Source organism: Diabrotica virgifera, chromosome 6 (genome assembly GCF_917563875.1).
Source record: "Diabrotica virgifera virgifera chromosome 6, PGI_DIABVI_V3a".
NCBI classification, from domain to species: Eukaryota; Metazoa; Arthropoda; class Insecta; order Coleoptera; family Chrysomelidae; genus Diabrotica; species Diabrotica virgifera.
The window spans coordinates 151,877,784-151,904,316 of record NC_065448.1 but is presented as its reverse complement, the minus strand read 5'-3'; the positions used below and the strand labels follow the sequence as shown (position 1 = coordinate 151,904,316).

The 26,533-nt window shown below is 34.1% G+C and overlaps 1 protein-coding gene across 1 annotated transcript in view; it reads left to right on the top strand.

Moving 5' to 3' along the window:
- The window catches only part of LOC126886964 (tubulointerstitial nephritis antigen-like), a 157,015-nt gene that overhangs the window by 88,943 nt on the left and 41,539 nt on the right, over positions 1-26,533 (top strand). Inside the window, exons 3-5 of the mRNA XM_050654167.1 lie at positions 1,194-1,404; positions 3,292-3,453; positions 22,651-22,839. Coding sequence (XP_050510124.1) covers positions 1,194-1,404; positions 3,292-3,453; positions 22,651-22,839 — 562 coding nt within the window. The remainder of the gene's footprint in view (positions 1-1,193; positions 1,405-3,291; positions 3,454-22,650; positions 22,840-26,533) is intronic.

Below are 26,533 nucleotides of genomic sequence, written 5' to 3'. Positions count from 1 at the left end.
ACACTGATTTCGAGAAGTCGTTTGACAAAGTACCACATGGGAACCTAATCGATGACCTAAAAACATCAGAGCTGAATGGTAAGGATATAAGAGTCATCTTAAACTTATATCCCCAACAAAAAGCAACAGTGCGATTCGAAAATTAACAGTCCGAGAACTTTACAGTCGGAAAAGGAGTTAGACAGGGTTCCGTACTGTCACCAGCAATATTTAACATATTCTCTGAAAATATCTTTAGACAGACCTTGGACGAATCAGATGATGGTATTGAAGTAAATGGTCAACTTCTAAACAATAATGTAGATCTGCAGACGATACAGTATTGCTGGCAGATAGTGCACAAGGGCTCCAGTGGATGATATATGAGCCTAAATAAATTTATAAAAATGGTGATGATAAAACGGCCTTAAAATAAATTGTAAGAAGAAAAAAATAATGACCATTAGTAAAAACACCATCATAAACGCCAAAATTACAATAAGCGATAGGCACACCGTTAGAAAGAGTGTCGAAAGTATGCTATTGAAAAAGTCAGAAGCTCTTTTAACTATCTTAGAAAGATTATCTGTAATTTATCTTTAAGTATCAATACACAAAGGAATTGTTAGATGTTATATCTTTAGTGTTCTCCTCTACGGAGTAGAATCTGGAGTCTTGCAGAAGATGACATAAAACGATTAGAGGCATTTGAAATGTGGTACTACCGACGTATGTTAAGGGTCTCATATATACACCACACAACTAACATAACTAATAACTGCTGTTCTCCAGAGGCTAAGAATAGACAAAGAAATATTAATACCGCAAAGAAAAGAAAATTGAAATTGAAAATACTTCTACAATAATTGATTCTATAAGGCAAGATTGCGGGAAAGATAGGTTCTGGCGCAGATGTAAATCCTGGCTAGCTAATTTTGGGAAGTGAACTGGTCTAACGTCAACTGATCTATTTCGAGCTACTGTGAATAGAATAAGATGGGTCAATGTTGATGTGCTCACAATATTAATCGTAAATGTTTTACAAGATCTCAAGGGATGAAGATATAAATATAACAAAAACAACTGGGAAATATCTCTACTCGACATTTCATACCTAATTATTTTAAACACCCTTTAGTTATCAAAATCATACGACCAACGATAGTGCTGGTAAACATTGTATTTATATTTGTTATTTTTATTTTTTCGTTTAGGTACATTATGTTACTGCGACGAGTTTTGTAACTCTAGTAGAGTGGATGACTGTTGCCCAGATTACTGGTCGCACTGTAGAGGTATAACTTTCCCAACTACAGAACGAACACGTCCAACACCCCCACAACCCCCAGAGAACATAACCGGATGTCAGTGGGGCGACAGAACCCTCTTCCTTAACCAAAAAGTTAAGGATAACTGCAATGAATGGTAAGAATATATACTATGCTTTTTAAAATATTTTTTTAATTGAACACTAAGTAAGAAATACTTGAGTAAGAACTCCATAACTGGAGGATGGAACTGTCCACACTTGCACTTATAGTGTAAATAATTTTTTTTATTAAGTCACACTGTCTAGCAACCAACACACATATAAGGTTCTATAAGGTAATTTGCTGGCTGAAAGCTATCTCTTTAAATTAATGATGACATTTTCAAGTAGAATGACATTCTAGTTGTTCCATCTCAAATTGATCCCTTAATTTGTAATCTCACATTTTTTCTTAACTTCCTAAACTTTTATAGTTTCACCGTGTATAATTGAAACATTGGGAAACATCGAGTAATATTTTAATAATTAGAGTCCATTCAACCTGCAAACTTAATAAATTGCCAAATAATATATTTTCCAATTGAACTTTATAAGTTTTGCAATAGCTTCCTTTAAACTGTATTTGCAATATTTCAACATACAAAGTTCGTAGTTAGGTTGTCATGCAACTTATTGATGAATTCTATATTTTGACGAGATTATAAATTAACCAAAGGGACTATTTTGGGTTGCAGTCTAATTGAAATAGTTACCTCGTTAACAAGTGCGTAAGTCGTTGTTAGAAGTTACGCCGAGTGTAATTATTATCAGTAGCTGTCATTAAAGGCAGTCTATCATGGAAAGTTACCTGAACATCATATATAGTGTAATTATACGTAGCTGTCAATAAAACCATATTTTTTACTCCACACTCAAACATTTATTCACCATCGTCGATCGAGAAGAAGCGGACAAAGGGGCATTACAAAGCAATTCGTTCCTGAGATCTACGTCGGATTGTCCATTGTGGCGCTGATGTTTACATATCCATACCAGTGTGAATTTTACTACACGTAATTTGCCGTGTAAAGACAGAAAAAGTAGGGATAGCCGTAAAATATTTGCGAATAGGGAACTTGCATAAAATTTTCAATTCGAAAAAAATGGTATAAATCACAACAGTTAGAACCTGTATCAAAAATAAAAAAAGTTTTGTTTGTCTTTCGTTTGGCCCCTAAAGACTAAAACTAAAATTCAACTTATACCAGCCACCCCAAAACGCGTCGTGACGTCACGGGGTTGTATGTTTACATTCTACACCAATTGTATATAAAATTTTAAATTAGACATTATAAACGTCAGTAGAAAATACAGTTATGTGACATTACAAATGTTTTTGATCGTTTGAACTATTCATAGAAAATTTGTACTTTTACAAAATGGTTTTATTTTCAATAGTAAACCTTCTTTCCTTTCCTTCAAAAACTGTATCAAACTGCAATCTCAACAAACTGGTATATTTTATTACAATGACATACGATAAATGTCATTAGAATATAAATATTTTTCCTTTATTCTAAATACTCTTTTATAAATCCTCTTTTATAAATCCTCTTTTATAAATACCCAAGTAGGTGGAGGCCAATAAACTAAAGAAGAAGAAGAATATACGTAAATATAACCATAAACTGAACCACATAGTTAAACTCTGTGACGTCACGGGTCGTTTTAACTATTTTAAGATAAAGAAGACTTTAAATTTGTACTTCTAAGTTATTATGAGTTTTTGAAGCGTGAAATTTTGGAAATCTCATTTTTATACAAAACTGAACATTATTAAATAATAAAAAAATGTGCAAGTTCCCTATTGTGTACCGATGGCCTTAAAAGGGAACGGAAAAACTAGTGCACTAGAGAAACTACTGTAAACTGAATCTTTGGAATGACACTGTTTAATCTGAATGTATTAATTAATTCATTAGTTTGTTCAACTTAGTCGTCTCAATCTGTATTGCGACTAAAATCTTATATATTCATATCTTATATATTCATTTTTATTTTAGTACATGTGCCAGACAATCCGAACTCTTGTGCGAAAGAAATGTATGTCTTGTTGACCAAAACATCATTGAAACTGTAAACAGAAATCCAGATGAGTTTGGATGGACGGCTCAAAACTATTCCGAATTTTGGGGAAGAACTTTAGACGATGGAGTCCAATTCAGGTAATAATTTTTATTTAATATCTTTTAGTATTTTCTAATTTTCCCTTCTATACGCTGATGATATAGTTTCAATCACAGACACAGTAGAGAAAATGCAGAAATTAATAGATATTTGGCAAAAAGAGATACAGAATTTAAAAATGGAAATGAATCTCAACAAAACAAAACTTATGATAATAAATGAAGATGAGAAAAAAGAAAAGAATACTAATAATAAAGTAAGGGAACAAGTAATAGAACACGTATTTACTTTTGAATATTTGGCAAATATAATAACAGATGATGGGAAAACGGACTTGGCAATAAGTAATAAACTGAAGAAGGCAACTAACGTGTATAACTCTTTAAATAATACACTTTTTGGAAAGTCAGAAATAAACCACAAAACTACTAAACTCAGAGTATATAACAGCATAGTAAATCCGATAATGACATATGAGGCGGAAACATGGATTGTGCAAAAGAAACATGAATCAATGATAAACGCGACCGAGATGAAATACATGAGAAGAATAGCTGGAGTTACGAAGTTTGATAAATTCAGAAATGAAGATATAAGAAGAGAGCTGGAACAAGAACCGATAATGAAGAAGATCGAAAACAAACAATTAAGCTGGTTTGGACACATACAACGAATGGAGCAAAAAAGACTTACAAAGAAGGAACATGAAGCCAAAATGGAAAACAAAAGAAAAAAGGGAAGACCGAGGAAGACATGGATGGACCACATCCAGGATATAGGTGAAAGGAGACACATGAGTATGAGGGATATGAAGAACCTGGCCACCAATAGAAGCGATTGGAAGAAATGGATAAAAGGCGGAACCCGGCATCCGACGCCCTGAAGGGCACTAAGGATTATGAGAAAGAAGAAGAAGAAGTATTTTCTAATACAGTGAAACGTGTGTCAAAGGAAATCGTATTGTTGTAAACGTATTTTTTATCATTCACAATATAGAATGACAAATAATTTCTTGTAGTTGGCTGTATACCTACATTAATCACAAAAAATTAACCAAAATCCTTTATAAAAATATATCCTTAATCCTTAATTATATATTTATATCAAAAAAGAACCTTTCGCTACATAACACAACATTTTCGGAATAAAAATTTCATCATCTGCGCTGCTTACATATATACATGCTTGACCCACCAAAATATATGGGTGAAAACCCTTTAAATATTATAAAGTTGTTATAAGGTTACATTGTTGTATAATAGTGGAGTCACTGAAGGTTTTTACCTCCGATTTCGTTGAACCTTCATCGATTTTCATGAAAATTGGTGAGTGGTTAGAGGATACCTCAAGCAACAAAGGTGACATGATGCAAACTTGCGCTTTTACCTTGGGGGTGGAAACCACCCCTTCTCGGGGTGAACATTATTTTATCAAAAGTAATACCATAAATCGATATAAGGACAAATTCTAAGGAAAATTTGTTATATAAAGTTATTGATATAAATCAATGCTTTTTGAGTTATCGAAGATCAAAGATTTTCGTAAAAAAATGCATGCTTTAAACTGTTTTTTATAACTCAAAAACTATACGCTTTTTCAAAAAAGTTATTACCAAAATTAAAGATAATAAAAAACTGAATAAATAAACTCCTCACTTAAAGAACTAAACTAATGTTAAGTCAAAGTGAGTTACGGGTAATTGAATGTACATTTTTTTCGACGATTACTCAAATCTAAGTATTTAAGCTTAAATAACGGAAAAACGATGCATTTTATAAAATATACCTGTTAAGAACTTGTCAAAGCACTTCGGATTACCTATCAATTGAGCTTCAGAAGAAGTTAATACCATTAAAATTAAGCAAGATTATGAAAATAAGAGAACCCTTTCGAATTTTTTAGGAAAAAGTGAAAAATAAAACATACCTACTTCCACAAAAATCAAAATTCCTAGTAATCCTTACAATAATTTCTTTATATTAGCATAAGTAATGATATCAACAATTTTGAGCGGTTTAGAATGAAAATTTTTAAAAAAAGGTTGATTTAAAAAAATCAGAATTTTTAAAATGACCGTAATTTTCATTTTCTTTTGATAATAACTCAAAAAATACACAAAATACGTAAAAAATGATATATAACCAAATTTTAGTTTTTTCTGTATCAAATATTTCACCTTTTTTATTATTTCTGTAGGGTAAAAAATAACCGAGCCAAAAAATTTAAAGCTTAAATTTTGCTACGAGAACCATGTAACCGGGGCCATTTAACCTTTTATTTAAAAAAAAGTAAGGGGTTTAAAAGTTTAAATTTAACGTCGTTTAATTGCCCTTAGAATTAACTTTCAAATGGTGTTCGGGCAAACCTGATATCCTAAAAATTAACGCATTTAAAAAAAACAATAACATTTTTTGGGAAATAATTTTAAAAGATAAATTTTGAAAAATTGTTGGAGCATAAATTTTAATGCTATCAACTTGTTCGAGGACTCATTTGATATATATTTCTAAGTGCGTTGACAAATGTTTAATAAGTTTATGTTATAAAATGTATCATTTTCCCGGTATTTAAGCTTGAATTTTGGGTACTAGCCCGATCAGGGGACGCAAAATTTTACGAAAACCTCCAAAAAAATAAAGGAAGGATGAAAATTTGGGAATAAGTAGTTGAAATTGTCTATTATTATATAAGAAAAAGTTTACCATTCTACATCCCCTCCATTTTACAAAAATTGGAAAATAAGGGGTGAAAATTTTTTTCTTCGAGGTGAAAAATATACGTTCAAAATAAGTCCGGAATTGGATAAAATGACTAATTCTAAATAACTTTTGTTCTATAGAGTTTTTTTACTAAGTCAATACTTTTCGAGTTATTTGCGAGTGAATGTGTTCTCATTTTTAACAAAAAAAATGTTTTTGGACGGTTTTTTTCGGAGATAACTCAAAAAGTAAGTATTTTAGCGAAAAAAATATTCTTAGTAAAAATATAGCTTATAAAAAATTGAAAAAAATGGTGTATGCGTGATGTCTACAAACCCAGTAGAAGCAGAGTTGCAGCTTATGAAATGTAGGTTCTTCTTCGTCAAATTCCAAATCGAATATTTCAATGTGAAATAACCAACAAACGGAGCAATTTTCAGTAAATTATTTTTTAAAGTGTTTAGAAAAAGGTTTATTTTTGTGTTTAAAAAAAACTTCTAACGTTAACAGTAAGTGGGTTACGCTCAAAATATTGTTGGTCCCTTTTATTTTTTGGTAAAAAAATGGCGAAAATCACCCCTTAATTAGCTTCTCAAATAAAATTAATCGTTACTGCTTTACAAGTTACTTTACTTATGTATTGTTTATATTATCTATACTCTATACCTAAGTTTCATTGGTTCAAAGTGCTCAGTTTTGAAAAAAATTGGGTTTAAAATAAAACATTTTTTTAATTAAAAAAAAATCGTAATTGTTTATGGAATTAACTTAAAAACAATTAGGAATACCAAAAATCTCAAAGAGAGTTAATAAAAAAATGTACGTTTTGCTTTTCTGAATATTTTTGAAAAATGAAAAATAAATATGTACGTTTTGCTTTTCTGAATATTTTTGATTTTTTGTTTTCTTGTTAGACAAAAATTGGTTATGCTATGGCTGTTCAAAATTTGCCTAAACTCGTGATTTGTTACTCGTTCAAGCCATTTAATTACAGCTTTTTCAAAACGAAGCACTTTGAACCGATGAAACTTACAGATCATATAAATAATACATAGACAAAATAACTTGTGAAGTGGTAATGTTAAAATGTATATGTGTTGCTAATTAGGGGGTGATTTTCTCGATTTTTTTACCAAAAAATAAAAGGGACCAACAATATTTTGAGCGTAATTCACTTACTTTTAATATCACAAGTTTTTTTTAAACAAAAATAAACCTTTTTTTAAACACTTTAAAAAAGTTAAAATGAATTTTCCTCTAAAAGTGCTCCGTTCTTGGGTTATTTCACATTGAAATATTCGATTTGGAATTTGACGAAGAAGAACCAACTTTTCATTAGCTGCAACTCTGCTTCTACTGGGTCTACAGACCTTATGTATACACCATTTTTTTCAGTTTTTTATGGGCTATATTTTTACTAAGAATATTGTTTTCGCTAAAATACTTACTTTTTGAGTTATCTCAGAAAAACCGTCCAAAACATGTTTTATTTCGTTAAACATGAACATATGCACTCGCAAATATCTCGAAAAGTATTGACTTAGTGAAAAAACTCTATAGAAGAAAAGTTGTTTAGAACTAGTCATTTTATCCAATTCCGGTCTTATTTTGAATGTATGTTTTTTATCTTCGAAAGGGGCGTATTCCCCTCCATTTTTGTAAAATCGAGGGGATGTAGAATTGTAAACCTTTTCTTATATAATAATAGACAATTTCAACTACCTATTCCCAAATTTTCATCCTTCCTTTATTTTTTTTTGGGTCAGATTGTTCTTTGATCGGGCTATACTCGCCGAAAAATATAAATTAAATTACCTATAACTCACTTTCAGTTAACATTAAAATATTTTTTTAGTAAGAGGTTTATTTCATTTTTTTATTAGCTTCAATTTTGGCAATAATAACTTTTTTGTAAAAACTTATAGTTTTTGAGTTATTTATGAAAAATCGGTTAAAAACATGCATTTTTCTCACGAAAAATTAAAATATTTTTGATCTTCAATAACTCAAAAGTTTTGATTTATTTTAATAACTTTATATAACAAATCTTGCTTAGAATTTGTCCCTCTATCGAATTATGGGATTATTGTTAATAAAAGAATTTTCACCCCCAGGGTAAAAGCGCAAGTTGGCACCATATCAACTTAGTTCCTTGATATATCCTCTAACCACTCACCAATTTTCCAGCAAATCGATGAAGGTTCAACGAAATCGGAGGTAATAGCTCATATCCACCTTCAGTGACTGCAGTAAAAATAATATATTATGTGATAATGTAAGACTTCCCCCACACTGTCGGTTGCTATTCCTGAGGTTAAAACCTCACAATACGGACTCTACGTAGCAACTAGTTGCTATCTTAAGTCCATGTTGAGTGTTATATATACAGTGTGTCCACGGAGGGGTGCCCAAGAGGAGAAACTTTTTTATTTTCAATTTTAGCGAAAACTGTCGTTCTTGATAAAAAGTTTTGCTTGATCTAAAACCCCATAAAATGAAATAAAAATCAAGTTTCTCAAAACCTGCTTAATTTTGTAGGAAATTTGGTGTAAATCCCTATAAATTTTTGCACTAAGTTCGAAATCTTAACAGTAATCTATTGTTGTTGCTAAGCTAAAATATAGCTGAATAACTGCCAACTCCGATAAATAATTTGCGAATTGTCATTCTTTTTCGATAAGATATTGTTAACCATCCAACAAAGAATTTATATTGTAAAGTGTTATGGAATAGGGCTTTTCATTCACAGTCATTTGTTTCGAGCTTCCGGCATATGTCGTATAATCCGTGTATATTAATATTATACACAGATTATACAACATTTGACAGAAGCTCGAAACAAATGACAATCGATGAAAAGCCCTTGGAGCTGTTTCGTACCGACATGCGATTGAAATGTTCTATGAAAAATATCGAGATGTACTTGTTACGCAAAATGGATTGAAGAAACTGATAAAGAAATTTAATGAGACAAGATCTGTTGAAAACAGAAAAAGATCGAAAACAACGTATAATGAGGACGATGATGCAGCTACTGCCCTAGGTATGTATTCAGTTAGGGAAAATCCAAAGTTAGGTTTACGAAAAAGAGCAGCGGAAGATATCTTTAGCAAAAGTCACTTACAGAAAATATTCGAGCAAAACAACATTCATCCCTTCAAAGTAAAATTTATTCACACCTTACAATATTGTGATTATGACATGAGGCTTGACTTTTGTAGTCATTTGTAAAAAACTTATGAATGACCGCTTCTTTCACTACAATATTCTATTGAAGTCTTTGTTGATCGCTTAACATTGTCGAAAAAAATGACAATTCACAAATTATTTACCGGAGTTGACAGTTACTAAGCTACATTGTAGCTTAGCAACACTAGATTATTATTACGATTTCGAACTTAGTGCCAAAATTTATTAGCATGAGAGCTGTGAGGCATTTTTGAGTAGGTATTTTAGGCAATCTAAAACTTTTCAGGTAACTCTTCCATGACAGCCTAATACAAAAATGCCGGTCTGGCTGAAGGGTAGCGGTTATTTTTCCCAAAAATCCCCCCCAAAGTTAAAAAAGTGGTAAAACTTGTTATTACAAAAAATATCTTTGAGCTGACTTTAAAGTCAACTTAAATATTCAAATATAAAGAAAATAAACAAGCCAGGTGATCTTCGAGTGATTTTAACTATGTAAGATGCTTGCATAGGCGCCTCAGGATTATTTTCAGGGAGTGCATCTGAACTTCAGGGGATTGCATCTAAATCTATACATACCATCTATACCAGTATAAAATACACAACTATACATCTATAGCTACGTACTTTCTTTCCGGACAGGGGGGTGCATTTGCTATTTTGACAGGGTATTTTTAATAATAAAAATACATATTTTAAAGAAGACAGGTTTTTCAGAGATTTTGTACCTGTAAGGTAATCAAAAAAGTTACACGTGCATATGAATGAAAGGCGCCATAGGTAAGCTGCGATGTGATAAAGAGCGATAACTGTTTGCGTCCTCTTTCGCAGCGATTTGCTCGGGTAAAATCACGTGACCTGACGATACCCATGTTGTTGTGCCTCAAAATATTGGAGTAATTATTATATATTTTAGATTTCTCGGATATCTTTTTATTAATTAAAAAAAGATAGGTAATACGAACTACAAAATAAATTTTGAAAATATGATAGAAAACGATAAATTTATTATTATAAATATAAAGGTGTAAAATTATAAAAATATAAATTAAATTAATTCTGTGTCCGAATTCTGTACTTCTTCTTCAAACTCTTCATCTAAGATAAAATACTCATTTTCTTCTTCTTTTTCGTCAGACCCCCTTTGACACTCGAGTATTTCTATAGGATCTATAAATAATTATACCGATGTGTTTATTGAATTAATTCAATTTTTTCTACTTCGTGTCCCTCATCTTTTCAGGATAATGGCGATCATAACGGCCCGTTTTATTCTGTCTGCAACGGTACTGAAGAGTTCTATTTTTGTTTTTACACTCCACTACTTTAAATTTTTCAACCAGGATATGCGTCGTCTTCCCGGTTCTCTTTTTTCTTCTACTTTTCATTGTATAACTAATCGCATCAACTAATTTTTTTCATTTCATATTATGTGATCAAAGTAGCTCATTTTTCTTTCCTTCATAGTATTGAGTATTTTTTTTTTATTTTTCATCTTTCCTAATGTTTCTGTGTGTGTTACGTGTTATGTCTTATAATATCCATGATATTTTTTACATCCATCGCTAACTTCTCCAAAATGATAAGATTATTTTCAGTTGCGTCCGTGATTATCCATGTCTCCATATAAAAGGACAGAGAATGCGTAGCAACTTAATTAAATAATTATTAATTAATGTTTAATTCATTCAATAAACACTTATACCTATTTACCGATCATATAGAGTATAGAGGACTCCGAGTCTCGGGGGAGTCCGACGAAAAAGAAGAAGAAAACTCAGATGAAGAGTTTGAAGAAGTACAAGATTCGGACGTAGAATTAATTTAATTTATATCTTTGTACTTTTATGCGTATTTATGTATAACAATAAAATCTTTTCTATCATATTTTCAAAATTTATTTTATAGTGTGTATTATCTTCTTTTAATTAATAAAAATATATCTAAGAAATCTAAAATATATAATAGTTACTCTAACATTTTGACGCACAACAACATGGTTATCGTCAGGTGACGTGATTTTGCCCGAGCGAATGGAATCGCAGCGAACGAGGTCGCAAAGAGCTATCGATAATACGTTCTTTCTCACACTTCAGCTTACCTTTAGCGCTTTTCCTTCATATGCACGTGTAATTTTTTTGATCACCTGGCAGACAGAAACTTTCAACACAAAAACCTGTCCTTTTTAGAATATTTATTTTTAATATTAAAAAATACTGTTGTAATTCTAGCTGGGTTCAGGGATTAAGTGAATTATTAGGGTCTTTTAACAAGTTTATTTGAAACTCTTAATAATCTAAGGTACAAAATTGAATCTCAAAAACCAATGTGACAAAAATAATGACAAGACATTTTAATTGACAAATATACTTAACTGTCAGATCCTTTAGTAGTCTGACTTACTAACTTACTTAAATTAATATGCTAAGGTGATTCATAACACCACCCCCTTCTTTCAGGCTGTTCGCCCCGAACAGTACCTAAATGGACCAGGTCGGTTGATCTGCCCTGCATAAGGACACAGTCTCTATAGGTGAACGACCTTCGGCTTACTTCGTGGCGTCAGTTGCACCCTATACACAAGGTCGTTTATCTTCTTAATAATCAGGTACGGTCCCTCCCAGGGCCGCTGCAACTTGGGACTTAGACCTTTCCTTCTCGTTGGTTGGTAGAGCCAAACTGCATCACCTTCCTTGAAACTAACAAGTGTGGATTTCTGATCGAACCTAACCTTCATCCGGTCACTGGTGAGTTGCAGCTTGTTCCTGGCGAAATCGTGGACCTTAACCAGTCGATCCTTTAGGCTGCTGACATACTCGGGGAGTGTCTCTTGAACCGCCTCTCCGTCTGGTAGATTACTATGTAGGAGATCGATGGGAAGCCTCATCTCTCGACCAGTTAACAGCATTGCTGGAGTGTAACCAGTTGCATCATGTTGGGAACTTCGGTATGCTAGCAGAAACAGAGGTACCAGTTTGTCCCAGTTTCTCTGGTTTTCGTCTACAAACAGCGACAGGTAGTTGTTGATGGTCCGGTTATGTCTTTCTACCATGCCGTCGGATTGAGGATGGAGAGGTGTTGTTCTGGTCTTCTTAATTCCTAACAAAGCCATCATGGTCTTCCAAACTGCCGATTCGAAGTTGCGCCCCTGGTCAGAATGAAGCAGAAGTGGAACACCATGTCTGGAGATGACATTCTCAAGCAGGGCTTCACCAACTGTGACTGCTTCTTGGTTGGGTAGTGCAACTACTTCAGGCCATTTGGAAAAATAATCCATAGCAACCATCAAATATTTGTTTCCTGATGTTGTCTCTGGAAAAGGTCCCAAAATGTCTACAGCAACTCGTTCCCATGGAGTTCCAGTAATATATTGTTGGAGTTTTCCTCTAAGTACTGTTTTGTGTCCCTTCTTGGATGCACACAGGTCACATCGTTTGCATCATTCTTCCACATCTTGCCGACAATGAACCCAATAATACCTCTCACGGACTCTAGCCAGAGTCCTATTGATTCCAAAATGCCCCCCGGAGCGACTATCGTGGAGTTCTGCAAGCACGTCCTTAACACATCACCTTGGGAGAACAACTTGGGGCACTGTTCTTGTTCCATCTGGACTCTCCCATTTACGAGTGATGATGTCATCTCGTAGACACAAGGAGTCCCACTGAAGCCAATAGCCCTTCACTGCTTGCCCATATTTTGCAATCTCCTGCCACTGTGGTCTAGCTCCGTTGCCCAGCCACTCCCGAACTATTTTTAGATCTGTATCTTCCTTCTGTTCAGCCTGAAGGTTCTCTAGAGCTTCTTCGTCACTTCTATCCTCTATGGTTCTCAGCTGTAGAATCTGGCCCTCTCGTTCTTCTTGGCGCTCGCAGAATCGACAGTTCCTCCCTTTGCATGGTCTTCTCGAGAGACCGTCAGCATTTCCATGACTTCTTCCCGATCGGTGACGAATTTCAAAATCATAGGTCTGTAGTTTCTCCAGCCACCGAGCTATCTGGCCTTCAGGTGTCTTGAAATTGAGAAGCCATTGCAAGGCAGAATGGTCGGTTCTTATCAAGAATTTTCTGCCATAGAGGAACGAATGGTAGTGTTCTACTGCTGTGACGACTGCCAATAACTCCTTTCTGGTGACACAGTAGTTTCTTTCTGCTTTTCCCAGAGTTTTGCTGAAGTATCCTATGACGCGTTCCTCGCCCTGTTGTACTTGGGAAAGCACCGCCCCGATGCCATTTTGAGAAGCATCTGTATCAAGCACGAAAAGACCCTGTTCTTTCGGATATGCCAGGATTGGAGCCGTAGTCAATTTATGCTTAAGTGTGGTGAAGGCAAGCTGGCACTCTGGTGTCCAGTCAAATGACAGCTTTCTCTCAGTCAGATTATGGAGAGGTTTGGCAATCTTACCAAAATCTTTCACGAAGCGACGATAGTAACTGCAAAGGCCAAGAAAGCTTCGGATATCGTGTTTGTTTCTTGGTGTGGGCCATTCCTGTACTGCTTTTATTTTCGCCTGATCTGCTGCAACTCCTGAGGATGAAATTACATGTCCAAGAAAACTAACTTTTTCTTCGCACTTCTTGGCATTTACTTGTAGGTGAGCGTTCCTTAGTCTGGTAAAAACTTCTTTCAAATTGGCAAGATGTTCGTCGAAATCTTTTCCGATGACCATAATGTAGTCGAGGTATACCAGACAGATTTTCCATGTAAGTCCTCTAAGTACTAGCTCCATTAAACGTTCAAAAGTGGCAGGTGCATTCCACAATCCGAATGGCATCACTTTGAATTGGTAGAGCCCATTTCCAGCAGAAAATGCGGTCTTCTCTCTGTATTCAGGGTGTACTCCAACTTGCCAATAACCGCTTTTGAGGTCCACAGTGGAAAACCATTTTGACTCAGCCAACGCACTAAGTGCATCATCAATACGGGGCAGTGGATAGCTGTCCTTCTTGGTAACGCTATTCAGTCTCCTGTAGTCGACACAGAACCGCGTGGAGCCATCTTTCTTGGTTACCAACACCACTGGAGAAGACCAGGGGCTACTCGACTCTTCGATGGCATTCTCTTTCCGCATATCTTCAAGGACCGCAAAAGCTTCTTTTTGTTTTGCAAATGGAAGACGTCTTGGTGCCTGTCTTATGGGGTTGGAGTTGTCAGTGTTTATCCGATGTTGGACTAAGTCAGTGCGGCCAGTTATTTCTCCTTTAAAGAAGATGTCACTTTCGTTCTTGATGAACTCTTCTGCTTTTTGGTATTCATCTTCAGATAGATGTCCCCATGATTTCTTAAGATTTTCCAAAATTTCAGTGGAGAGTTGGTGTTTACTGTTAGCTGTTGGCACGTTTTCTTCTATTCTGGTCACTCTTACAACTGGCTCGCATATTCCAAGCACTTGGCCCTTTTTGAAGGTGATCTTATTGCTATTTGGGTTGACCACCCTTACTGGAACGGTCTGCTCATCCCATCTACCAAACATCTGGCCACAATAACGCCCTCATGAATCTGCTCATCTTGTTCTAATAACATGGCTCCCCAGCCACCAGATACATCAATTTGTGCGACCACGATTTTTTCGGTGTTAGGAGGGATCTTCGTGTCTTCTGCTACTAACATCTTTAGCCCATTTTGCTGCTTTCTAGAGGACAGTAAAATTTCTTCATTGCCGACGACTAAGGTCCTGTGTCTGACATCTACAATAAACCCGTGCTCGGACATAATGTCGACACCTAGGATGAACTCGTCTACGATGTCGGCTATTGGGACCACTACTTCTATCTCGACGTGTCCCAGCTCTATTTTTACGCATCTCTCCCCATAAACAGTTATGTTTTCGCCTGTCGCTGTCTCTAGTATGGGAGGTTTCGATATTGGTCTTATAGATGACTGGTCCAGGAAACATTTACTCATAACCGACCTAGTTGCCCCAGTATCGATGGTAAAACTGCATCTGTGGCCATTGAGATATCCATCGGTAACTAAGCTGTCGCTACTTCGTCTTATTGTGGATATTGAGAATCTGGGAGCTTCGGACAGGTCAGCCAACGTGCGCCCCTTGACGTTGACTTCTTTTAGTTTTCCGAATTGCGTTGATATTGTGGAGGTTGCCTACTGTCCTCTGATCTTGTACGTTGTCTGCAATCACGTTGAAGGTGGTTAAACATTCCACAATTATAACACTTTCGGCGCCCCTGACGTTTTTGCTTCAAAGATTCAGCTATAGGGCCAAGATATTTCTCGAATTGGGCGGCAAACACCTGGGACAACGTATTTAGATCGCCTTCTTCCACTTCAGCAACACCTCTTATTTGATGGACTTTGCGTTGATGGCGGGACACATTCGTCACGGCTTCGTACTCCAATGCTGCGACAATAGCGTCCTTCAATATTTGGTAGCGTCCTCTTCCTAGTCGTAATGTCTGCTGGAGGTCTACATCGCGCAGGCCATCAAGGAAACATTGGATGGTAAATTGGTGTAGAAACTCTTCAGGGGCTTCGGGCCAAGCAAGTCGTGCCATCTTTTCTACTTCTGCTCCGTATTCTTGCACAGATTCGTTGGAGCCTTTGATACGCACTTTTAGTTGGCTCTGGTAAACTTGCTTCAAATATTGGCTGCCGTATCTTAGTTCTAGAGCCGATACGACAGTCTCATAATTCTTTTGTGCGTCCTCTGGAATGTTTTGAAGGATTTCTACAGCCTTACCTCGAAGTGCTAATATGAGAGCAGTTGCCTTCTGTTCATTTGTCCATCCATTATTTTGTGCAGCAGCTTCGAATTGTCTTCTATACACTGGCCAGGAGATCTCGCTGTCAAATGTAGGAGGCTTAATTATTCCGTTGACAGGGGAACAAACCACTTCTGGTTTACCTTCCACTCTCAGTTGCTGGGACTTTTCAATTTCTAGGCGGATATTTTCAAGAGTTCTCGTTACCTTATCGGGCCTTTTTCCAACAAGGCCTCTTGTTACTTCAATCTCTTTAATCATGTCTTCTTTTGTCTCTTCGATTTCTCTTTTCATATCTTCTTTACTCACTTTTGAAGTCTCTATTTTTGAGATAAGTGTCACGAGCAACTCTCGGTCTTCCTGGCGATGTAAATTTTCTGTTTCTTTTTCTTCCTGGCGACGTTTGTCTTCATTTTCTTTTTCTTGCTGGCGACGTTTGTCTTCATTTTCTTTTTCTTCCTGCCGACGTTTTTCCATGGCGGCAATCATGTCTCTAATTTCTTTTATCGTCTCGCTTCTTGTTTTCACCATACAAATTCTCTTAATCTCACTTTACTCCTGACACCAATTGTTGTAATTCTAGCTGGGTTCAGGGATTAAGTGAATTATTAGGGTCTTTTAACAAGTTTATTTAAAACTCTTAATAATCTAAGGTACAAAATTGAATCTCAAAAACCAATGTGACAAAAATAATGACAAAACTTTTTACTTGACAAATATACTTAACTGTCAGATCCTTTAGTAGTCTGACTTACTAACTTACTTAAATATGCTAAGGTGATTGATAACAATACCCTAAGGGCCGGTTGTTCGAACGCTAATCAACAATGATCACTATCAAATATTTAATTACTGTCAAAACTGTCAATGCCAGCTTTGGTTGGGTTGCTAAAAACATAATTGATTACAATTCTGAGACTATAATCAATTAATATAACAATAGTTATTAACATAATTGATAATAAATCTCATAATTTTAATTAATTATGTTTTCAGCAACCCAAACAAAGTTGACATTGACAGTTTGGTGACAGTAATTAAATATTTGATAATGATAATTGTTGATTAGCGTTCGAACAACCGGCCCTTAGTCTGGGCTGATTATCGGAGAATAGGCCATTTTTGGGAAGAGTTATTTACCAGCAATTTTATTGCTGGAATCGAATCTTATGATGGTATATATTAATAATATAGGTATGCAAAGTCCGCAGATAGTGTGCTACTTTTTTTATAAACAAAATGGCGCCCGAAAACCGTGTTTTTTTCAATTTTTGCTCTATAACTCCAAAGATTTTAATTTTACACCAAAAACACCCAAATAAAAATTCACCACAATTAAATTCTGCATAGACACGTGTTTTTCTCGATTCACTTCGACGAAAACTTTTCCCGGAAAAAGCGGGTTTTTCCAACAAAATCTTTAATATTCAACTAAAATTTTAGATAAGTAATTGTTAATCAATAATTAAATAACTTGGTAATGTAAAATCTCTTTTTGAATAGACTATAATTCCAGAAGCCGATGGAAATTGAATGAACCGTTTAGCAACAATTGAATTGTTAATTAGAAATTTACGGTCACTATAATAACGCCAATAATTATGGTGCAAAAGAATAACTATAATTTTTTCATAAAAAGGCACTATACCTATCTAACGTACTTTACAGAATTGAAATTGGACTATTTAAGCGGCCTCAGGAATATTTTAAAATTATAAACAATTTTTTGGCTTATAAACAAATAGAATATCTCGGGAAATATTAAACTAAATTAAATTGTAACAACGGTATTATAAAAATAGCGGCAGTACTCTTCTTTTAAAAGAAAAAAACGTTTAATTATGGTGAGTAGTTCCTGAGATACAACCGGTCAAAATTGACCGGAATTTACGACAAAGATATAAACAATAGGATCATAATTTTCAAGCCATCACCTTTTTATTTTTGTTCTCTTTCTCCACACCAATTTTCATATCCTTAAAATGCTCATAACATATATTATTATAATAAAAACTATCGATAATACGTGTGAAAATTGCCAAAAATAGCAAAATTCCAATCAAAAATTAGGTTGGAGAAAATGTAACACTCAAAGTTCAAAATCGGTATACGTTAAAAAATGCATTTTCTCGGCTTCCCATGGAGCAATTTCCTTCATTCTTTTTTTGTTCCCAAGTAACTCGAGTAGAGCCATCGAACTAACGCATTATTAAAGGTCAAACTTGCTTTTGTTTTGTTATAATACATTAATTTATTTATTATAACACAAAATTTTAATTTGTTTAAATAAAAATTGTTTAAATAATTATACAGCTTTCAAATGAGAACATTTATGTTTTTAACTTTAAAAGGTACACTTGTAGTAAGTTTACCTAAAAAAAAAGCCTACAACTGAAAAAAATATGTAGTTTTCTGTTCTTATAAATAAATTAATTTATTATAACAAAACAAAAGCAAGTTTGACATTTAATAATACGTTAGTTCGATGGCTCTACTCGAGTTATTAGGGAACAAAAAAAGAATGAAGGAAATTTCTTCATGGGAAGCCGAGAAAATGCATTTTTTTCACGTATACCGATTTTGAACTTAGAGGGTTATATTTTCTCCAATCTAATTTTTGATTGGAATTTTGCTATTTTTGGCAATTTTCACACGTATTATCGATAGTTTTTATTATAATAATATATGTTATAAGTATTTTAAAGATATGAAAATTGATGTGGAGAAAGAGGACAAAAATAAAAAGGTGATGGTTTGAAAATTATGAACCTATTGGTTATATCTTTGCCGTAAATTCCGGTCAACTTTGACCAGCTGTATCTTAGGAACCACTCGTAATAATTAAACGATTTTTCTTTTAAAAGAAGCGCCCGGCTGCTGATTTTCGAATAACGTTTTCATAATTTAATTTAGTTTAATATTTCCCGAGATATTCTATTTGTTTATAAGCCAGCAAAATGTTTATAAATTTAAAATATTCCTGAGGCCGCTTAAATATTCTAATTTTATTTCTGTAAAGTACATTAGATAGGTATAGTGTATTTTTATGAAAAAATTATAGTTATTCTTATGCACCATAATTATTGTCGTTATTATAGCGACCGTAAATTTTTAATTAACAATTCAATTGTTACTAAACAGTTTACTCAATTTCCATCGGCTTCTGGAATTATAATTTATACGAAAAGGGCTTTTACATTACCAAGTTATTTAATTATTGATTAACAATTACTTATCTAACATTTTAGTTGAAAATTAAAGATTTTGTTGGACAAACCCGCTTTTTCCGGGGAAAGTTTTCGTCGAAATAAATCGGGAAAAACACGTCTCTATGCAGAATTTAATTGCGGTGAATTTTTATTTGAGTGTTTTTGGTGTAAAGTTAAAATCTTTGGAGTTATAGAGCAAAAATTGAAAAAAACACGATTTTCGGGCGCAATTTTGTTTATAAAAAAGTAGCACACCATCTGCGGACTTTGCATACCTATATTATTGATACATACAATAATAAGATTCGATTTCAGCAATAAAATTGCTGGTAAAAAACTTTTCCTTGTATTTTGCTAATTAGCCCAGAGTACCTGTCAAAATAGCAATTGCACCCCCTGTCCGGAAAGAAAGTACATAGCTATACATGTATAATTGTATATTTTATACTGGTTAATAGTATGTATACATTTAGATGCAATCCCCTGAAGTTCAGATGCACCCCCTGAAAATAATCCTGGGGATAATAAAATCACTCAAAAATCGCCTGGTTTGTTTATTTTCTTTATTTTTAAATATTTAAATTCACGCTAAAGTCACCTGAAAGATATTTTTTGTAATAACAAGTTCTACCCTTTTTTCAACTGGGGGGGGGATTTTAGGGAAAATAACAGCTGCCCTTCAGCCAGACTGACATCTTTTAAAGAGTTACCTGAAAAATTTTCAGATTGCCTAAAATACCTACTTAAAATGTCTCACAGCTCTTGGACCATATTGGGACCGTGCAAGTTCGGAAAAGCGACACCTGGTTTCTTCGCTCTGCACTTTTATTCGCACTTTTAATTATATTGGCCAATCATATGATCCTGGTTGCTGCATAATTGTCAAGGCCATAGTCCAAAAAAATAATAAGAAGAAAAAATAAGATTCAGGTTATGTTAAGTATTAAAACGTAAACAATTGTATGTAGTAAATAAAATTAGTTATTAAAATGCAGTAATGCAAGCAAAATAAATTTAATTACATTTAGCTTTATATATTAATTGCATATCATATCAATATTGTGGAGCAATATATAATTTTTCTTCTTCATTGACAGTAGATATGAAATATACGTCAATTTGACAATTTAAATTGACAATGAATTATTTAAGAAAGTTACAATATTTCTCCGCTATTCTCGCACGATCGTTTCTCGTATCGCCTCCAAGTACTTGCACACCGCGAATAGGGATTTACATAAAATTGGCTACAAAATTAACCCTTATCCGGGCAACACATTTTACTTACGTAACCGGGCAACTCGGGTCCGTTGGGCCCACCACTGTTCTTGAATGTACTATTCATATGTACCCATATATTTCTATTAATATTCTTTCTTAATTTTTTATTAAAGTTAAATTTAAGTTGTCTAGATTAAAAAAGGTGCTACTATAGTATGCGGTCTACCTCGAGGGTGCGATCTACCTGAAGGATTGCACAAAATAATGAAATGTAAAAAAACTTTTGTAGAAAAAATATTTATTCACAAGTAATAAACATTTGGAGCCAAACAAATACGTAATTAATAAATAAATACAAAGTTTTGTAAATCTACCAGACCATTTTATTTAAAAAGAGGGGTTGATGTTTACGCATACCCTGGAAAAAGATTACGGTGTTGTTGCATTTAATTATTGTGTGAAAACCCTTCTGGGAAAAGATTATGGTAATTCGCAGCTCATGTATAAATTACCAACATACACAATCTTTACAAAATGAATAAAACGCATAAGTCAGAAGAATATTATTATTTTACTTTTACAAATTAATACTTTGTCATATCACTGTACTATTTTACTTGGGACTAAGCCACAAGATTAGCTTATTTCCATCTAGAATAGCAAATTGATATGACAAATTAAATTATTATTAAGTATTAGGTTAAAAAAACAATAAAAATAAAAAAAACATAGATTAGTCATTTATTTTCGGAGCAATTCAATATAATTTTAGGAGCTTAGTTGTCGACACTAACATCGATATCAAACGACTGATAGCAGATGCATTATTTATTTCCAAATATGTATAGGTACCTACCTAACAATATTATTGCATTCCAACAATGATTATCAGTTTTTAAAATTCATTTAGAATAGATAAAACACCTATTGTAAGCATCTCTTTGATGTTCACATCAAAGATGTTTACATTGTTTGTTACACGTTTAGACTTTATTATTGGATTTCCGGAATCATAAAGTCGTTTAGATAATCCACAAAAACATTACCTGACTGCCAGATTAACTTCTGAAACAAAGATTTAGACTTTAGATATAAATACAAATAGGGTGCGACGGGCCCGTGTTGCCCCTTTACGTGACAAAATTTTTTCGACGCAATAATTTCAAAAATGATAATGAATATATTGAATAGCTCATGACTGTGTTGAAAGAAACATACTTCTAAACAAATTCAGTGATGCATAAAATCCAATAATTTTTTTTTTGTCAGTTTATGATAAAAGAGTTGGCGTCTCGGGCCAGTTGGACCCACCTTGCCCGGATAAGGGTTAAGCAGGTTTTGAAAAACTTGTAATTTTATTTTGTCACTGTATATATTTATTTCGTTTTATGGGGTTTTAGAACTAGCAACCATTTTAAATACCTAGGATGTTGGATAAACGAGACATTAAATCCAGATGAAGAAATTAAAACTCGTATAGAAATTGCAAGAGGAGCATTTATGAAACTTAGATCTATTCTGAGCAACTCTCAGCTGAACTTACAACTAATAATCAAGTTCCTAAAATGTTATGTGTATCCTGTATTACTATATGGATGTGAAACCTGGATCATGAAGGTTAACATGATGAACAAATTAGAAGCCTTTGAGATGTGGTCATATCGTAGAATGCTTAGAATATCTTGGGTTCAACGCATTTCTAACAGAGAAGTCTTAAACAGAGTAGGTCAAGGCGAAGGTGACGTAATGAAGATGATAAAAAAGAGAAAACTTGAATATCTGGGGCATATAATGAGAGGTAGCAGATACAGGATGCTGCAGTTAATACTCAATGGAAAGATCGACGGAAAAAGAGGAATTGGTCGAAAGAAATATTCATGGCTCCGAAACCTTCGTCAATGGACTGGCTTATCGGCAGATCAATTGTTACATGCCGCACAAGATCGAGAACGATATCGGCAAATTGTTATGGAAGCTACCCACGCCTAAAAATTTGGGCAAGGTACTTAAAGAAGAAGAAGAACTAGCAAAACTTCTTATCGAGAATGACATTTTCTGCTAAAATTGAAAATAAAAAAGTTATTTTATCTTGGGCACTCCGTCCGTGGACACACTGTATAATACTTAAACATATTTTCGTATTAAGGGTATAAAAACTAATTCGGTAAAAAAGAATAGGAACTAAGCTTTGTTTGTTACAGATTAGGGACACTTCCACCTCAGCGTTTTGTAATGACAATGAATCCCGTCAAAAGAATTTACGATCCAAACTCACTCCCCAGAGATTTCGACTCCAATTCAGTCTGGCGTGGTTTAATCACTGGCATTCAAGATCAGGGATGGTGTGGATCGTCTTGGGCTATCTCAACAGCTGCTGTTGCATCTGACAGGTAAGAGTATTATTGCTCTTGGTAAATATTGTACATTTAGAATGTGAAGTGAGTCTAATACTATATGGACAACATTATTAGTATATTCAAAATCACATGGATAACGTGAAAAATACTAATTAATAGAATAGTGGTACAAATATTGCAAGAAATGCGGTCTTAATTATGTAGGAATTGAACCAGGAACAGTAGAATTGAACCAGCACATTGAAAACATCAGTAAAAAACTGGTCACAGAAATTAACAGCGCCTTTAAATGAATGGACAGGTGAGAAGATCCTACCTATTAACAGGATACTACCTATATTTCGTAAAAAAATGATTACACTAAAAGTTATTAATAATTAAAAGTTTTAAATAATAAATGTACTACTGACGCCATGTTTTCTGTACCTACTACATGAGGTTTATCAAGCACTAAACAATAATCTGCACACTGCCACTGTTTTTTGTGATTATGCCAAAGCTTTTGATTGTGTAAATCACGACATTTTGATTCAATCTTACTTAGATAATAGGAAACAACTGGTTAGAGCAAATGATACAGACTTTAGTCTAAAAAATATTGTATGTGGGGTACCATAAGGTTCAGTATTGGGTCCTTTACTTTTCCTTATCTTTATTAATGACATCACTAGTTTAAAAATCGATGGAAAGTTTTTCTCTTTACTGACGATACCGGTATCACATGTAGTAACTCAAATATCGCAACTCTCCATGCTACTATAACTTCTGATCTACTCACAATAAAATCCTGGTCCGATTCTAATTTACTCCCTTTTAACGTAGATAAAATAGTAGCATTATCCTACAAAGGAGCTATTCAACCCTTACCTCTTCATAACAGCCAGATCAGTATCGTTGATTCTGTAAAGTTTCTTGGTATTTTTTTTAGATAGCACCCTTAAATGGTCCCTTCATATCGATGTGTTAAGCAAGAAACTATCCTCGGCTTGCTATGCAATAAGATCTGTTCCAAAATAACATATTTTTCTTTGTTCGAGTCGCATCTTCGATATGGTCTTCCTTTTTGGGGTTCTGGTACAGCTGCACAGTCCGATGTTATTTTTAAATTACAAAAAAGAGTAATAAGATATCTATTTGGCCTCAGAAGAAGAACACATTGCAGAAGTTACTTCAAAGATCACAGAATTCTAACACTACCTTTTTTATATATTTTAGAAACTGGTTGCTTAATTCGTAAACATCTACATGTCTTTCCTGCAAGACCTAGTCATGACTATTCCAGCAGAAATTCTACTTTTGACATCTATTTACTGATCCCGTCCAGTGAGTTAGTAAAAAAATCTATATTATATTTTGCAACAAAACTATACAACCATCTCCCTCTACAACTTAAATCTGCAGCATCTTTCCCCAAATTCCGTAAAAGGATAAAAGCCTAATATCTATCTGAAACACCATATTATTCATAGACCTGGATCCCGCGTAAGAAAAAAAAGTTGATTAATAGCAAGCTGAAAATTTGTTAATAGCTTAACGGTGTCTAGTCAGACAAACATTGATGCACGGGAACACTGGAACAGGGGAAGTTTTAACGGTGGAACATGATAAACGTGTCGTCCTGACAAGTTTATGATGGTGAAAAATAGCAAGTTGTTTTTAAGTTTATTCAATAGCCAACGTTATATAATATATGAAAAAATGTTTGTCCGACAAAAAGGTTGGGCATTTTAACGAGTCCGACACGTAGAATATGTCACATCACAGGAACTATGTTGGTGATGAATAGCAGTCTGATTTTTGCATGAGAGTTTAATGAAAGGTTAAAAAAGCAATGGGAAGTTCTGTCGGACAAAATTAATGGGAAATTTTCCTAGTCGAACATTCTAAACATGTAAGATATAGACAAAAATGTTGGTGATAAATAGCAAGCTAATTTTGGTTTGTTTATGTACAAATTATATTTTGTAACGCAAAAAGTTATAGGTCGGACAAAAAGTTTGGGCAAATCGAAGGAAATAAATAAAAAACATTTTTTCAGAATGACTTAGTCACATCTTGATAAAGCTATTTTAGTTGTATATTATTATTTATATTACATTTGCATGTGCATATATATATATATTGATGTGATCTTGATTATTGATATGAGATAATATTCTTATGTATGTATACACCGTTTATAGGCGTCAACGCCCTTCCGGTAGGGATCTATGGAGGAGTGTCACCGAGCCGCAAGCCCTTATCCCTTGCCGTACGGCTCCTCCATAGGCCGATCAGACACCAGCTTATTCCAGACTAAGTCGTAGATTCTTTTTAGAATTTTAGACTACGACGTCAGCCTTTTTATTTTTCTATTCACCGGGCTGGGGCACGAACCTCGATCGCCTCGACCGCATATCCACTATAGATTTGTCAATCGTGCGCCTCAGTCCGCTTGGCTAATCTGATCGACCGATAATATTCTTATATGTCACTTATAATATTCTTATATGTCACTTAATTTAATCAATGTATTAATACTAATCTAATTAATTAACCAGATCACATATCAATATGTTTTCAATCTCAGGGCGAATTATAAATTAATTACTTACTTTCGTGGCTTCTAAATATTTCTTAATGGTTCCTAATCGGGATAGAAAAGAAAAGAGTAAAAAAAATACACATATGGGTTACAATTATAATCAAAATATTTTTTATTTTATTTAAAAGGCAATCAATGCTTAATATTTGCTATTTCTTATTATTCTTAAACATAACATTTACAAATGGGAATCTTATTTCCTTTTGGTTTTCAATTGAAAGTTTTTATTAACATTTAACTATTAGGAGTTATTAGGAACAACTCTATTTAAGTTTGATGAAGCTTTTCTGATATTATTGATTATGTTATTCAATTTTTTATGTGGAATTTAATACGAAAAACCCATACATTCATGTCCAAACAAATGAGACTGACCTTTTCCTGGTGAACTGAAAATGTCCTCACACAAGACCCGTTTCCTGCTATCCTTGGCTGCGATCAAACCTCGTCCTGGCTTCCAGTAATGTTCTCCTTTGAAAAACTAGCTCGTATTGCTCTCGTTCCTGCGTCTGTCGTGATGCTGTGTTCTACCTTTCTCGAAACTGCTATCAGCTACCGGGACACTCTTGGCTCAAGGAGGTTCTTTTACTCTCGACCTGGCCTACTTCTCGTTCCACGATAGATACTCCACACTCACGGAACTACATCGGCTTTCTCACTCTCCGTACACTACCGTCTACTACTCGACTTCACTTCTCGACAGCTCAAAACATTCTGATCTCACTTTGTCATCCATTCCCCTACTTTCTAAATATCCCTTCCAGATTCACAAATCAATCTTCCACCACCAACTCTCATTCGTAATATTCCTCAAAACCAATTTTTAATCTTTCTAAATATGCTTAATGGATTTCAAAAGAAAATATTTAATTCCCATTCTAAAATACTTTCTAACTATTTACAAATTTTAATGACCTATTCTCTCTTTCAAATGAGTCTTATTTAGCATAGGCTAATGATCGAAACCTTCCGCGAAAAACGATAATGAACTATCATCTATTTCACTGAGTTTTATTTAGCATAGGCTAATGATCGACCTTCCGAGAAGAACGATAATGGTACGCGTCATTCACTTTGTTTATCTAAGCACATTGTTCCGAGTTTCGTACGCTTATTCTAATCACTTCTTAAAATTAAATATAA